This window comes from Mastigoproctus giganteus, chromosome 6 (assembly GCF_048544385.1).
Source record: "Mastigoproctus giganteus isolate SK-2022 chromosome 6, ASM4854438v1, whole genome shotgun sequence".
NCBI lineage: Eukaryota > Metazoa > Arthropoda > Arachnida > Uropygi > Thelyphonidae > Mastigoproctus > Mastigoproctus giganteus.
This window is the reverse complement of record NC_143580.1, coordinates 124,153,082-124,169,795: the sequence shown is the minus strand read 5'-3', so window position 1 is coordinate 124,169,795 and position 16,714 is coordinate 124,153,082. Positions and strand designations below refer to the sequence as shown.

The 16,714-nt window shown below is 36.4% G+C and overlaps 1 protein-coding gene across 3 annotated transcripts in view; it reads right to left on the bottom strand.

Moving 5' to 3' along the window:
• The window catches only part of LOC150084557 (disheveled-associated activator of morphogenesis 2-like), a 575,048-nt gene that overhangs the window by 260,183 nt on the left and 298,151 nt on the right, over nucleotides 1–16,714 (bottom strand). For all 3 annotated transcript variants that reach the window (XM_090375315.1, XM_090375314.1, XM_090375316.1), the window contains exons 7-8: nucleotides 14,797–14,994; nucleotides 4,531–4,745 (exon numbers count right to left, since the gene is read on the bottom strand). In XM_090375315.1, the coding sequence (XP_090231441.1) occupies nucleotides 4,531–4,745; nucleotides 14,797–14,994 (413 nt within the window). The remainder of the gene's footprint in view (nucleotides 1–4,530; nucleotides 4,746–14,796; nucleotides 14,995–16,714) is intronic.

Genomic DNA, 16,714 nt, shown 5'->3' with positions numbered 1-16,714 from the left:
CTGACTGGTGGAGCATCCAATGCAGAAGCACTGGTTCCTGAATGTCAAAATTTTGCACTACAGGTTTTTAAGTGAAGACAAGTCTTGTTACAAATGGAGCAATAACAATGCTGATGGAACAACCTGAATAAAATACATGGTCAGGTAGATGGGCTAAATAGTCTAATGGACTATGGAATGGAATTCTTCTGCAGTCAGGGTAAGCATAGGATGTGTGTTTCCATTCCAATTAATGGTGTGTTTCCATTCCAATCAATGGGGATTTTAACTTCCCAGATATAGACTGGAACTTGTGGATTGGTCACTCGCACACTAGTGGATTTATTGGATGATTGTTCATGTTAGACAGGCAACAGTAACACTCTCGATCTCATTATCAGCAGTGATTATTCATGCATTAAGAATTTACAGATAAAGGAACTACTAGGTAGCAGTGATTACAGTGTACTGATGTGGAATTTACTTAAAGAACTGTGGGTCAGCAGCAGGTTGGCAAAGATTCTAATTACATGAACTCCCCATTTTCTATGATCATTGGTGAAGATGTGATGTGCAACCTGGGCAGAAAGGGAAGGGTTTTTGCTTTTGTAAAGACGACTACAGTGGTCTCAGAGACTTTTTAGGTTCTATACAGTGGGTCCAACTGATGATGTTACCAACAGCAAATTCTAAATGGGAAGCATTCAAGGAAGTAATTATGGAAGCTACTAGGCTTAGGCTTTTTGTTCCAACTAAGAAATACTGCTCTAGGTTTAGGCCCAAATGGATGTCAGAGGAACTAATGAGACTCGTGACAGAGAAGAAAAATGCATAGGATGCCCATAAATTTTCAGGTGACACAGAATCCTATGGAAGACACGAGCTAGTCTTTAATTAAATCACAAAGGAGGTTAGGCAAGCAAAGGCAGATTATGAAAAATCTTTGGCAAAGGATGCAAAGAAAAACAGTAAAAACTTCTTTACTTATATAAACTCTAAAAGGAAGGGGATGAACCAGATTGGTCTGCTTGATCAATGGCTTGACTGTAGATAATCATTCTCAGATAGGTACCAAACTAAATGAGTATTTTTCATCTATATTCATACATGAGGAGTTATTCGAGGAGGAGAGAACCAGATGTTTATCAAACTTGAACCGGAAGTTAAATGATTTTGTAATAACTGAGAGCAAAGTGGAGAAGACACTGTTGAAGTTAAACATAAGAAAGGCACCTGGGGTAGATGGGATCTATTCAGTTATATTAAAGGAGGTGGCAAAGGAAGTAAGTAAACCCTTAGTCATAATTATGAGAGCATCCTTGGGCTAGGGGGGAAGTCACCACGAACTGGAGATGTGCAAACATATCTCCAATTTACAAAGGGAGATCAAAGGATGACACGAGTAATTAAAGACCTGTTAGTTTGACTTCTGTTCCAGGGAAAATAATGGAGTCACTGGTTAAAGAAGCATTGCAGGATAATTTAGACAAGACAGCAGTAATAATTCAGACAGCATGGCTTTGTCGAGGGGAAATCTTGTCTGAACAATTTGACTGGATACTATGATGTGGTCACAAAGGAACTGGATGCAAAAAATAATTTTGATATCATATACTTGGATTTCAGGCAAGCTTTTGACACTGTTGCACATGGAAGACTATTCTACAAATTGGAGCAGTATGGCATTAAGGGCAAGTTGCTACAATGGATAAAAGAATAGCTGAGTGGGAGAAGACAGAGACTGGTAATAAATTGACTCTTCTAATGTTGGACTAATGTTATAAGTGAAGTCCCTCAGGGTTTCGGTGTTGGGCCCATTGTTATTTTGTATGTTTATCAATGATATTGATGAAGGTATATCAAGCTTAATGTCAAAGTTTGTAGATGATACAATGGTTTGCATCATTGTTAACAACAGTAATGACAGTATGCTGCTGCAATAGGATCTGGAAAAGTTGTGAAGATGGGCTGAGAAGTGGTAACTGAAGTTTAACATTGACAAATGTAAAGTACTGCATATGGGTAGCAGTAACCCCAGAGAAATGTACCAACTGGGTGGTATTACTCTCAGGGTAGTGGAGAATGAAAGAGACCTGGGGGTAATTGTGCAGTCAGATATGTAGTTTTCTGACAGTGTAGACAGGCTGCCAGAGTAGGTCATGGGGTCTTGTCAACAATATACAGGAATTTTGTGAGCAAGGGTAATTAGGCAATGGTCAGGCCACACCTTGAATACTGCATACAGGTCTGGAAACCTCATTTTAGGAAGGATGCAGAGTTGCTAGAATCAGTCTTGTTGCCCTTCTCTGTACTAATTTTTGCAGAGTTGCTAAAATGAGTACAGAGAAGGGCAACAAGACTGGTGAAGAGAACAAAGAGTGCTCTTATGAAAAAAGGCTTAAGTTCTGCAAATTGCAGCTTCTGGAGACTAAGCACCTGCGAGGTGATCTGACTGAGGTGTATAAGGCCTTGAATAGTTTGAGCAGGCTCAATGCTGAAGGATACTTCTGCTTGCTCAGATTGAGAACCTGAGGGGGGCATAGATTCAAACTGAGGAAAGACAGTTGCAGAATAGATGTGTGGAAGTTTGCCTTTAGCCAGCTGGTGGTTGATTGCTGGAACTGACTTCCATCTGTTGTTGCGGAAGTTGCTAGCTTAAATAAATTCAAGGCAGAACTAGACAAACATTTGGAATGAATGGATCAGTGAAATGGGAAGGATTTTTTTTTTTTTTTTTGGCTGATGCTCTATAAGCTTGCTTTCTTGCATCATGTGCCTCTATTAATGCTAATGCTAATTTCACCAGAAAGAGCCACTTTCATTATTATGCTTGCTTGTCTGTCAAGTCATAGAGGACTGATAATTAGGTTTTTGTATAACTTTATCAGCATGTGTATTTGATAAATGACATTTAATTTCATCTTCTGAAATTTTCAGTGTTTTATATTAGTGTATAAATTATTGAAACAAACTAAATTTTTCTGCCATCAGAATCTCATTTTATCATTTTGAAGTGATGTATCCTGCTCTTCTAGGAAGCAGACATCTGATGAAAATGAGAAAATTTAGATAACAAAAGTGTGGGTGGGGGGGGGGAAGAGAGAGAAAGAGAGAGAGAAATAACGATTATATCAAGTGTGGGAGGGCATTGTGAGCCAGTATAGGCCTTGGGACAAAGAGCCTCATTGAGTCAGCCTGCCTCTTGCAGTATGGGCCTGGACTCCAATTCTGGGCCTCCACAATATCTGAGCCCAGAGAAAATGACTAGTTCCCCTCCCCCACGTGGCCTGGCCAAATACAAGCACAAAGGGAAATAAATTTTGAACAGATGTCTGTGGGAAAGTAACACATATTCAGAACTTACCTCTCCAGTGTAATGAACTGGTCCATTGCCAGAGCTATGCTACTCAAGTTGAATATTCTGTCATGAGAAGAGGATATAAAGTGTCCACTAGAGATGTTTATCATGTGTGGAGTACACATATATATAATTTTCATGCATAGGCTTCCTCTGGAAAGAGCCTACACATATATTACTTATATATGTTTTGAAAGTCATTTAAATAATGTGTTCATGTATATATGAATGGTCTAGAAATATTCATGTAGGTGCCATACATATCTGTTGCTAATTAATTGTAGATACAGTTTGTAAAAATGATGATCGGAAAATAGCTTTGAAAATCAGATTAAAAGTTTGCACCTATTAGCTTCAGGTTGTCTTATTTCATCTTACAAAAGCCAAAATTTAATAAATTTCTGAATTTCTAATTTTGAAGTTGATGAAATTGAATCAGATAATGTATATAAATAGGTATAGAGAATATTACTGACCAAATATGTAATAATGAGGTTTTTTTTTCATGTTTTTTTGCATCTTTTTTTCATGATTTTTTTTGCTTATTTTTTTTCACAATCTCTTTTAATTTTGATTTTTGCCAATAATTAAATCTAATTTAGAGAATGAAGTCAAAATAAGAACAAATTAACATTTAAAAGTATTTAATCTTTTAAATATTATACTACCTGTAGCCTGCGCACATTTGGAAAACTCCCTGCCACTGCATTCTCTGATTGATTCCAAGAACTCACTGCTACACCCAGCAATTCATGTGCAAAATAATAAATGGCCCTGCCCATTCCCCATGAATGGCAAATAACCATGCCTTTCTCTCATAAGAAAAGGTCCATTTGAAATAGAAAATTAACTTTTTTCTCAGAAAGTTAAATAAGTGCACCCATGTTTTGCACAATGGGGCACTGGTAACACTTCCAACCACTTTTTTCACTTGCTTACTCAGTGTTAAACAAACAACCTGTCAGTAGTGCTCATTGTTAACAATTTGATTGTTTTATTAGTTATTAGTCACCCAACCCTCATTTTGTTGAAAGTTTCATGGTGAAGGGTTTTATATTAATGGGGGTACTGAAAAATAAAACACACACACTAGCATTCAATATGAACTGAGCATTCAGTTATTTGCTGTGCCGCTTTACTACATATAATATGAAAAACTGGAACTTTTAATATAAAATTTCAACTTCTCTTACCTGTCTAGTGTAGCATTTTCGTGGAGACGTAATTTATCTATTATTGGCTGGATTCCCAGCATTAGGAACTCATAACGCAAATGTATCCTAAATTCAAGATGATCTTGACCAGGACCATAGTTGATGATGGCATTTATGAAGGACATCACTGCAGTCTTCATAGCCACTTCATCCTTATAGTGGGCTGTTGTCCTGTCCAAGTCGATTACTACAGTCTGTAATTGTAATAATAAATAAATTCCTTCTGAAATGTTCACAGATGGGTTCTTACAATATTTTTCTGACAGAAAAATCAGGGCATAATAATAGTTCATTCCTTTACTTTTGGTGCGGTTGGTAATGATCATGTGGGCAATTTACCAATCTGATAGGGAAGGAGAAGTTATAGTTTTTCTTCTGAGCAACAAGTAATTAAAATTTTGATATTCATGTGTTTTACTTATAATTTCTGTTCAATTAGTTTTGGATCATCAATAATAGAAACTTGCTCGTGAGATGAAACCATCACAAAATCCTACCAGCTGTGTAAGGTTTACATCACATTTAAAATGGATATAATGTCTAATATTTTTAATATTTTTGAAAATGATTCAGTCCCACCTGCACTGACATATATACTTTTAGGAAACCAATTTTCAGCAGCTATATAATTGATTATTATCATGTAGAGAGCATGCTTGTGCATCCTGGGCACCACCTTCCTTAGATTTGAATATTAAAAGATTTATTAAAATTATATTAATGTGAAATTTAATATGCATCCAATATTTTATTTCACCTTCAATATGCATAATTGGTTATTTTTTAAGCAGAATAATATATCCATAAAAAATCTGTGCTGGTGTTCAAAAGGCACAGCATGTCTGCCCATACATAATTTTATGGAAGATATTTGGTTTCATTTGCTGTGCAAAGCTGCCCAATGGAAGTGAGGTGGATTTTTTTCCGCCCACTGTCATTAATAAGATATTATAAGAGAATAAATAACGAAATTATGCAGGAGTGCAATAGCACATTTGAGTTGAAGCCCGGCACTACCAAATATGGCTAATGTTATATTCTTGTCAAAATCGTCAACTTAAACTCTTCTGACCTATGTCGTCATGCTGGAATATAAATTTTTTAAACAAGTGTTGAGTATTGTGCATATGCAACATTTCTCTCATAGCATTTTTTTGCTGCACCTGTTTAGTATATTTGTAAAGTACATTTACAAACTTTAATAACAACTATATATATACATTTTAATTTGGGTTACCCATTTTCATAGAATATGTCTCTAGAAATATATTTTTTTAATATCTGTCAGCACCTTAACCACTCTATAAACAGGTCTCCATTTCCAAATGGATTTGGTACATGCCATCCTGTTGAAAATTAATGAGGCCTTCTTATCTCTGAGCTGAGCACAAGGGAGACAATGGGACTCTAGACAATCTTTCACAATTCGTACTCTTCATCTACTCCATCCACCAGCTGAAATTCCTCATTCCACTGTATGAAATGCGAAGCATGTGCATCAACAGTTTGATTCCATATGATGTTTCAATGTCATGAAGCCAGAGAGGAGGAAAGTACTTGTCCATAAAGCCAGCTTGCTATCAGTAATGTATGTGACAGATGCAATTCATCATGTTCATATATTTACGTTTAACTTTATTCATGAATTTTTCCTAATTGTGCAATAATTAACAGAGATTTCTTGAATTTGCAGTGGAGAAATCAAAGATAACATTTTCAAACACAGCTATAAGGAATTTTAGCTGGTGAACAGAGTAGATGAAGAGTATGAATTGTGAAAGATTGTCTAGGGTCCCATTGTCTCCTTAGTGCTCAGCTTAGGGATAAAAAGGCCTCATTAATTTTCGACAGGATGGCATGTACTAAATCCATTTGGAAATGGAGACCTGTTTACAGAGTGGTTAAAGTGCCTTAGACAAGCACTGACAGATATTAAAAAATATATATTTCTAGAGACATATTCTATGAGAATGGGTAACCCAAATTAAAATGTGTATATATAGTTGTTATTAGAGTTTGTAAATGTACTTTACAAATATACTTAACAGGTGCAGCAAAAATGCTATGAGAGAAATGTTGCATGTGCACAATACTCAACACTTGTTTTAAAAAATTATATTCCAGCATGACGACATAGGTCAGAAGAGTGGATGCTCCTTGCTGTATGAAACATGAGCTGTACTTCCTCAAATTGAGAGAGTATGGCTCTGTCACATGTGTGTGGTTTCTTTTTTTTTTTTGTTTATCAGTCCATACAAAATAAAATTATTGCACGTGAACATACACTTAACATGATAAAGTTATTATGTATTAACAACCACATAAACTGGCACAGTGTGACCAAAGTAATCAATGCATCAAAAACTTTGGAACCAACCAACTTGTGTACTTTTTTTTTTAAATTAATTAATTAATTAATTATTTTTTTTATTTATTAAACCAGGCAGTCCTAGCCAGCTTTTCTGGCAACCCCACCACCTATTTGCAATACTGTACAGTTAATTTCAAACATATTCTGCCACTGTTTAGTTACCATCCCTGGCACATGGCCTGTGATCCACTATCTGTATACTGATAACACCAAAATAGAAAAATAGAGAAGAATAGCAAGAACAGGAAAAAGAGAAGAGAGTAGAAGAAGAAAGAAGTAGGAGAAGGAAACAACCTCAGTACAGAGTTTGAAGCAACAGCAATCAGTAAGTCCGCGTATCCTGAAGCAAAAACTAAAAATTCTCTGTCCTGATCCTGACCAACTACAACACATTCTGGAACAACAGACACTGTGTTTTGGAAGGGATGTGACAAAATTCAACTTGTGTACAAGTGTCACTTGTACACAAGTTGAAATTTTTGTACTACTCTCCATTACATATTTCATTACATTTTATTCCATTTCCTCATCTATTAGATGTTTTTTCTTCTTCACCCATATTGCTGATCCCAAAATCCAATTCGTGTACAAGTTTCACCCTGGAGAACAACCTACACTGAGTGATTGATGTGTGACAATTCAGTATATTTCCTGTGTCTTGGGCATCTCATCTGAATCTGTGTACCACTTAACAGATTTTTTCACTATGAAAAAAGTTGTCAGCATGATGGGCCCTAAAGTTGTTGACAGCAGATCAAAAATGCACAAGATTCAATTCAAGTGAACATTTGTATCATTTTCAAGCAGATCCAGCAACTTTCCTTGCAAAGTTTGTGACCATGGATTAGACATGGGTCCATCCCTTTCAGCCAGAGACAAAGGAGCAGTCCAAACAGTGGAAATACAGCTCTTCTCCCCTTCAAAGAAATCCATGTCAGTTCCTCCTGCTTACAAAGTAAAAGCATCGGTTTTATGGGATGCTCATGAAGTGTTGTTAATGGATTAGCTTCAGAAAGGCCAGACAATCACAGGATCATGTTACACAAACCTAGTGAGGTGTATGCATGAAAACATCAAAGACAGATGCCAAGAAAAACTCAGCAAAGGAGTCATGTTTTCCACCAGGACAACATGCCTGCTCATAAGTCTGTCAGTGCCGTGGCTGCACTGAATGAGTGCAGCTTAGAATTTTAGACCATCCCCCATAGTCACCAGATCTAGCACTATTAGACTTTCACCTATTTCCTAATTAGAAAAAATACCTTGCTGCCATCCATTTTCCCACTGACAGTGGCATCATTGCTACAGGAGATACATTGCTGGAGGCCCAAGAGGAACTTCCTTCACAGCTGGAATAAATGCAGTGCATTTATTCAAGTCAATTATCTGAAAAAAGTGATTATCTAAATTGATTAACCAATCTACTTTCAATTAATTAGCATGATACTATAAATTATTTTTTTCATTTCTGTACAACTCTCCACTACATAATATTTCATTTAATTTTATTCCATTTCCTCATCTATTAGATGTTTTTTCTTCTTCACCTATATTACTGACCCCTTTTATCAATTTCACAAATGTTCCATACTTTCCATCTACTAATGATATTTAAGGGGCAGATTTCTGAATTTTCCAGCAGAATAGCCCATTATAAATAGGCATATAATGATCACAGAACGGAATTCAATAAATACAGAATTCAATTCAATTCTGAATTTAGATAGCAAGATTTTGGAAGTTAATTAATACTTAGTGTCCGTAGATTTACCATTTGTAACTTGCCACCATTGTTATACAATATAACGGTATATCCTGTACTAGATAGCCTTAGCTTAGTATAGTATATAGTATTATCGATTAAATCAGTAAAATTTATTAATCTTGTTAAACTTCATTATCAATTAAATTGTAATTCTTTAACTAAATAACTTATATTTTACAAACGTAACATTATTAATTAATACATAACTTGATACGGAAGTTATATAACGAAACTCACAGATAATACTCGATACTGGAAAAAAAATAAAATTACATATATACAGAAATCCATGAGATAACTGCAGTGGGATTAAGTTTAGGGATATAATTTTGGTACTGAAATTGAATTTTAAGCACTGGGAAATCAAAATTGAGAGTAGGAGTGTGCTATAGCCCTAATGACTCTGATGAGTATAATAAGAAACTGTACAGGGAAATAGAGTGGGCCAGTAAATCAGAGAGTCTTATAATGGGGGATTTTAATTTCCCGGATATTGACTGGAATTTGTGTGTTGGTCACTCACACACTAGCAAGGCTTTTGTGGATTTATTGGATGATTGTTTCCTACATCAGCATGTACGGGAGGCAACTAGAGGGAGTAATACTCTTGACCCGATTATCAGTAGTGATTCTTCATGCATTAAGAATCTGCAGATAAAGGACCCACTAGGTGGCAGTGATCACAGTGTGCTGAAGGCGGGTTTACTCAAAGAGGTAACTACCATCAGGGGAAAAGGCAAGGGTTTTTGCTTTCGTAAAGGCGACTATGATGGTCTGAGACATTATTTAAATTCTATACAGTGGGACCAACTCATGATGTTACCAACAGCAAATTCAAAATGGGAAGCACACAAAGAATTAATCTTGGAAGCTACTACATACCAACTTTATTTCTTAGTTGGCTTTACATACCAACTAAGAAATATTGTTCAAGGTTTAGGCCTAAATGGATGTCAGATGAACTAATGAGACACATGGCAGAGAAGAAAAATGCAAGGGATACATATAAATTAATGGGTGACATGGAAGCCTACGAGGCACCTCTGTAACCAAGTGGACAGGGGTAGCAGTGCGTAGCACACACTTCTTGATTAGACCGAGATTCAAGCCTGTGACAAGCAAATATGGATAATACGGAAAGGTCAGGAAATGACCACCGCATATCCCCAGAGTAATATAGTCTTAGTTGCTAATGCTCCTAAAAAAACCAAATAACAATAACAAACAAGCCTATGATAGATATAAGCTGGTCTGCAACCAAGTCACAAAGGAGGTTAGACAAGCAAAGGCAGATTATGAGAAATCTTTGGCAAAGGATACAAGAAAAACAGCAAAGAGTTCTTTAGCTATGTAAACTCTAGAAGGAAGGGGATGAATGAGATTTAGTCCACTGTATATCGATGGTTCAACTGTTGATGATCCTGCTCAGGTCACTAACAAACTAAATGAGTATTTTGCATCTACATTCACACATGAGTTATTCAGGGAGTGGAATGCCAGAGATGAACTAAACTCTGCAGTGAGCTAGATGATTTTGCAGTAACTGAGAGAAAAGTGGAGGAGTAATTGTTGAAGATAAACATAAGAAAGGTACCTGGGGTGGATAGGATATATCCAGTTATATTAAAGGAGGCAGCAAAGGAAGTAAGCAAACCCTTAGCCATAATTATGAGAGCTTCCTTGAAATCAGGGGAGGTATCCATGAACTGGAGATGTGAAAATGTGACCGCAATTCATAAAAGAGGATCAAAGGGCGACACAAGTAATTATAGACCTGTTAGTTTAACTTCTGTAACAGGGAAATAAATGGAGGCACTGGTTAAAGAAGCACTGCAGGATCATTTAGACGAGACTTCAGTTATAGCTCGGACGCAGCATGAGTTTGTTATGGGGAAGTCTTGTCTGACCAATTTGATTGGATACTATGATGTGGTCACAAAGCAACTGGATGCAGGGAATAACTTTGATATCATATATTTGGATCTTAGAAAGGCTTTTGATACTGTTGCATATGGAAGACTGCTGCACAAATTGGAGCAGGTGTGGCATTGGAGGCAAATTGGTGCTATGGATAAAGGGATAGTTGAGTGGGAGAAGACTAGAGTGGTAATCAATGGACACTGCTCTTCGTAGACTAATGTTATTAGTGGAATCCCTCAGGGTTCAGTGTTGGGACCATTGTTGTATTCTGTATTTATAAATGATATTGATGATGGTATACCAAGCTTAATGTCCAAATTTGCAGATGATACGAAGGTTGGCAGAGTTTTAATGAAACTAATGATAATTTGGTGCTGCAACAGGATCTAGAAAATTTGAGCAAATCGGCTGAAGGTGGAAAATGAAGTACTACATATGGGAAGCAGTAACCCCAGAGTAACGTATCAACTGTGTGGTACTACATTGACAGTGGTAGAGAATGAAAAGGACCGGTTGTAGATCTGTTGGAACAAGTACAGAGAAGGGCAACAAGATTACTGAATGGAATAAAACGTTGCTCTTACGAAGAAAGGCTTAAGTTTTGCAGATTACAGTGTTTGGAGACTAGGCACCTGATTGAGGTGATCTGATTGAGTTGTATAAAGCCTTGAATGGTTTGAGCATGCTCAATGCTGATGGGATTTTTTCTCTTGCTCAGAATAATCAAATGAGAGGACATAAATTCAAATTGAGGAAAGACAGTTGTAGGATAGATGTGCAGAAGTTTGCCTTTAGCTAGCGGGTAGTTGGTTGGTGGAACAGACTTCCATCTCTTGTTGTGGAAGTTGATAGCTTAAATAAATTTAAGGCTGAGCTGGACAGGTATTTGGAACGAATGGAGGGGTGAAATGGGAGTGGGGTTTTTTTTTTTTGGCTGATGCTGCATAAGCTTGCTTTTCCGCATCATGTGTGTCTCTACTAATGCTAATGATAATGCTAATGCTAATACAGGTAGTTAACTTTACGAGTTAATTTGTTCCTAGTGCGTGTGCTTGTAAAGCAGAAATTTATTTCCCATAGTTTTTAATGTTAAAAACAGGGGTCACATTCTCAACAATGAAATTTGACCATAGTAATATTAAGTAAAAGTCAGCAAAACTATAGTTTATGCTCAAACAATGATTTATTTATCCAAAAAAATGAAAACCTAGCCTTTATAATCAAGCAAATTATAATAATAAAGGAATTATTTATGTCATACAAATGTTAAAGAATGATTATTCTTCATCATCATCATCATCAACTAAATTCACTCTCATTGATGGTTCGCCACGTGTTGATGTTTCATCACTCATTGTTGGCTTGGGACTTGTTGGTTTGTTGGAAGCACAAGGAGTTGTCTTCTTTTTCAGAAATGCTTCAAGAGTCATTTGTTTCCAAGACAGTCTTTTCTTTTCTATATATTTTTCATGATAGCATACATAAGCATTTTTTAAATCTGTAGCAACTTTTCTAGTGCACTCGAAATTTGAATCTTGTCACTCGAAAATCTCAGTTGCTTTTTCTGTTGAAAAGCTTTGTCAAGCCCCTTGAGAGTGAAGTAAGAACAAGAGTTTGAGCTATTAAACCTTCTGCTTCCTCAGTTTCTTCACATTTTGCTTTTTAGCATTAGCATTAGCATTAGTAGAGGCATTTGATGTAAGAAAGCAAGCTTATGCAGCATCAGCCAAAAAATAAATAAATAATAAATAAAAAAATAAATAAAAAATAACCACTTCCACTTCACCCCTCTGTTCATTCGAAATACCTGTCCAGCTGAGCCTTAAACTTATTTAGGCTATCAACTTCCACGACAAGGGATGGAAGTGTATTCCACCAACCAACCACCCGCTGGCTAAAGGCAAATTTCCTCACGTCTATCCTACATCTGTCCTTTCTCAATTTGAATTTATGCCCTCTCAGGTGATTATTCTGAGCAAGAGGAAGAATCCCATCAGCATTGAGCATGCTCAAACCATTCAAGGCTTTATACACCTCTATCAGATCACCTCGCTGGTGCCTAGTGCCCAGACACTGTAATTTGCAAAACTTAAGCCTTTCTTCGTAAGAGCACCCCTTTGTTCCATTCACTAATCTTGTTGCCCTTCTCTGTACTCATTCCAGCATCTATACATCCTTCTTGAAATGAGGCCTCCAGACCTGTACACAGTACTCTAGCTGTGGCCTGACCATTGCCTTATACAAGGGAATAATCACCTTCTTATCCCTACTAGAAAAATTCCTATATATCATCAACAATACACCATGAGCTACTCTTGCAGCCCGTCTGCACTGCTCAGAAAACTTCATATCTGCCTGCACAACCACCCCCAGGTCCTTTTCATTCTCTACCACTGTCAGTGTAGTACCACAGAGTTGATACGTTGCTCTGGGGTTGCTGTTTCCCATACGTAGTACTTTACATTTGTCAATGTTAAACTTCATTTGCCATCTCTCAGCCCATCTGCTCAACCTTTCCAGATCCTGTTGCAGTAGTATAGTGTCAGTAGTGTCCTTGAAAACCCTGCCAACCTTCGTATCGCTGCAAACTTGAACATCAAGCTTGATATGCCATCAATATCATTTATAAATACAGAAAACAATAATGGACCCAATACTGAACCCTGAGGGACTCCACTAATAACATTAGTCCATGATGAGCAGTGTCCATTGATTACCACTCTGTCTTCTCCCCCTCCACCACCCCTTTATCCATAACAGCAATTTGCCTCCAATGCCACACTGCTCCAATTTGTGCAGCAGTCTTCCATGTGCAACAGTATCAAAAGCCTTTCTAAGATCCAAGTATATAATATCAAAGTTATTTCCTGCATCCAGTTCTTTTGTGACTGCATCATAGTATCCAATCAAATTGGTCAGGCAAGACTTCCCCTTAACAAAACCATGCTGTGTCTGAGCTATAACTGAAGTCTGGTCTAGATGATCCTGCAGTGCTTCTTTAACCAGTGCCTCCATTAATTTTCCAGGAACAGAAGTTAAACTAAAAGGTCTATAATTACTTGTCGCCCTTTGATCCTCCTTTGTGAATTGGGGTCACATTTGCACATCTTCAGTCCTTTTTCGATGAGGTCTTCATTTGTGAGCTCTCCATTGTGTACTTGAAGCAGATCAGTGACTTCAGTTGTAGAAACCTCAAGCTGCAATTGGTTAGCAACATTTGTGACTTCTTCTGTTTCATTTGTACAATCTCTGCTGGTTCTTGAAATCCTTCAAAGTTATCAATAAACTGATTACAGAGTTTATTCTAAACACACTTCATGTTCTTCTCTGTAATTTCACCCCATGCTCTTTTTGTTATTTTGATTGCATCTAAAATACAGAATTCTTTCCAGAATTCTTTAAGAGTTGGACCTCCCTCCTTATCTCTGCCTGAAAAACAAAGGCACGCAAGAAGTACTGCAATATATAGCAATGCACGTGGTTTGAAATGTCATATTTATGAGCGTTTGGCATTTATTTATTGCAATTAATGTTCATATTTTTGATTTTGTTAATACTCGAAAAAAAAAACTTGTAAACCCGGGAACTTGTTAAACAAAAACTCGTAAAGCAGGAACTGCCTGTTGAAAGGTTAAAAAATCCTCAAAAAGAAAAGAGCAGCAGAAATAAGTCAAATAACTCATTTTTTAAGGCTACCATGTTCTTGATTTGTTGTGTATAATTGGCATCTGCAGTGGGGACTTGAATAAGGTGTTTGTGGCTTTGAAAGGCTAGAATAAAATTCTTCAAAGCTTTACTAATGGGATATATATTTTCTTTTTCATATGGCACAAACTGGAAGACAATGCATATATATTAAAGAACAGTTGTGGACTGACTATATGAAAATTCTCACTTTGACAAAAAGTCATTAACTGCTGCATCAAATCTTATCTCGCAGAACCAGAAAGTTTACATTTACATTCAGAACCAGTATATGTCCCAGTATTTCATCAGTATTTGCCCACTTCTTCCTTAACTTTAATTAAGGAAGATGTGAACAGATACCAGTGGAATGATTAGGCTCATGAATAGGCTGATGTTGAACAGTTTTTCCTTGCATAAATTTGCCTTTATTAATACTGATATCAAGTTTCAAATATAACAGAGGATTAAGAAAACAGTTAACTAAAGAAAATTTTTTTTTTACCTGGAATCTTGTTCTTTCAAATGCATACTTTTGGAAATGAATCATGGCTTCCAAAACTTTTCTGTGTCCACCAGGCACCAGACATACTGCTCCCAAAATTTCCAACACGTCAATCTTTGCTTTCAGATTTTCTGTTCGAAGGCTCTGAGCAATAGTATTAATGGCTGTTGGATGAGCTAATACATGTGAACGGCCATTCTGTAGGAAGAACAGGAAAAAAGAATTGGGTTAATGGGTATGAAAGGCACATGAGTAAGTAAGACCCTTACCAAATATGCTTAATGTAATAAAGCAAAAATAATATTTATTTTATTTATTTATTTATTTATTTTTTTTTTTTTACATTTGGACACGTCAGTAAGTGAAGTACTTACTAAATACACTTAACATTATAAAGTAAAATTTATAAATTTAATATTAAGGTCTAAAGTAAAAGAAAGCACCATGTTAACTCTGCTGTATTTATCATTATAGCATGAATTTATTTAGTTTTTGAATATTGGGTAACCATATAATTCTTGCTTGCTGACATCGACATGGGAGTTCTATCTACAAAAGTGGGTATTTCCAAATTTATGATAATGGCATATACACCACCCTCTAAAATGTATATACATATGTTGGTTTCACACTGATATCACTGCCACTCACTTCAATTGTGTGTGTGTCAATGTCAGCCCTGCATTAGCCACTATGACACACACTCAGCTGCCAACTCCCCAGGTTTGCAACAGTAAATCTGACTTTTTGACTCGATTTAATCCGTCCCTGTCTCATAATGTAGTTGGTACTATAAAGTTTTTGCATCTTTTAGGAAAAACACAGTTTTTCTTAATTGTTTTTTCTTTTTGCAAAAACAATGAAATTACATTAAAATCGGAAAACTCTTAAAAAATTCTTCAAAATAGTTTGCCATAATTGTGCAGTTAGGATTAAAAGAAAAAAAAAAAGAGGGAGGGCTTCATTCTGCAGGTTTTTCATTGCCAATGCAATACATACATTATGGCATAGGAATGATATAAATAAATAAATTTTCTGTTTATACTCTGGGAGTTGAAGAGATCACAACATAGAGAGAATACAAGAAACAGCACCGTACTTAGCAGTCATGGGCTTGAATCTCAGTCACTCAAGATACGTGTACTTATGCTCCCTCATACTTGACCACTCGGCTATGGATCCTCCCTCAATTAGAATAATAAAAGAACTTAAAAGGCTTCTTAAAAAGTAATATCACTAAACATTTATTTTCAAAGAAAATAAATTATGGTATTTTGAACTCCTCTTGCCAAAGTCTAGAAATAACAGCCAAAACATCACCCTCCTCTGTCAGTAAATGTGTCACAGTTATAAAAAGTGAGAGACAAGTGCACAGAAAATATGTGATGAAGATTAAAGAAAGCTGGCATGGGTGAATCTTTACCATAGTAAGCTGTGTTTTGTACGTAGGGTTAAAAAAGCATTGTATCAATCAATGTTGTATTGTTGATATGATTTGTGTGCTGATACAACCAATAAACTGTTATAACTTCGCTATATTTGATATAAACTTATATATATATACTTATGAATAAATTTGGTAAATGAATTTCGTTTCACAGCCAGCTTTCTCTGGGATAATCACACAGTCAGAGGAGATGACAGCACACAGAGAATACAAGAAACAGCACTGTAAGCCCAAAGCTGGCAATTGTTTTGGCCCTGGTAGCTCTCAATAACTTGGGCCCCATCTCAGTCACTTATTACATTATGACTATTGGTCAATGTCCTAAATGGTTGGCCCTGGCAGCATCACTACTGTATGTTTGCTGTTAAAGTATGTTTCCTTACAGCAGTAAGAAAATACACTGAAAGTCTTCTGGCTCCAGATAGAATTTGCAGATAGATAGCAAGTTGCCAAATCAGTTTTGGAAACATA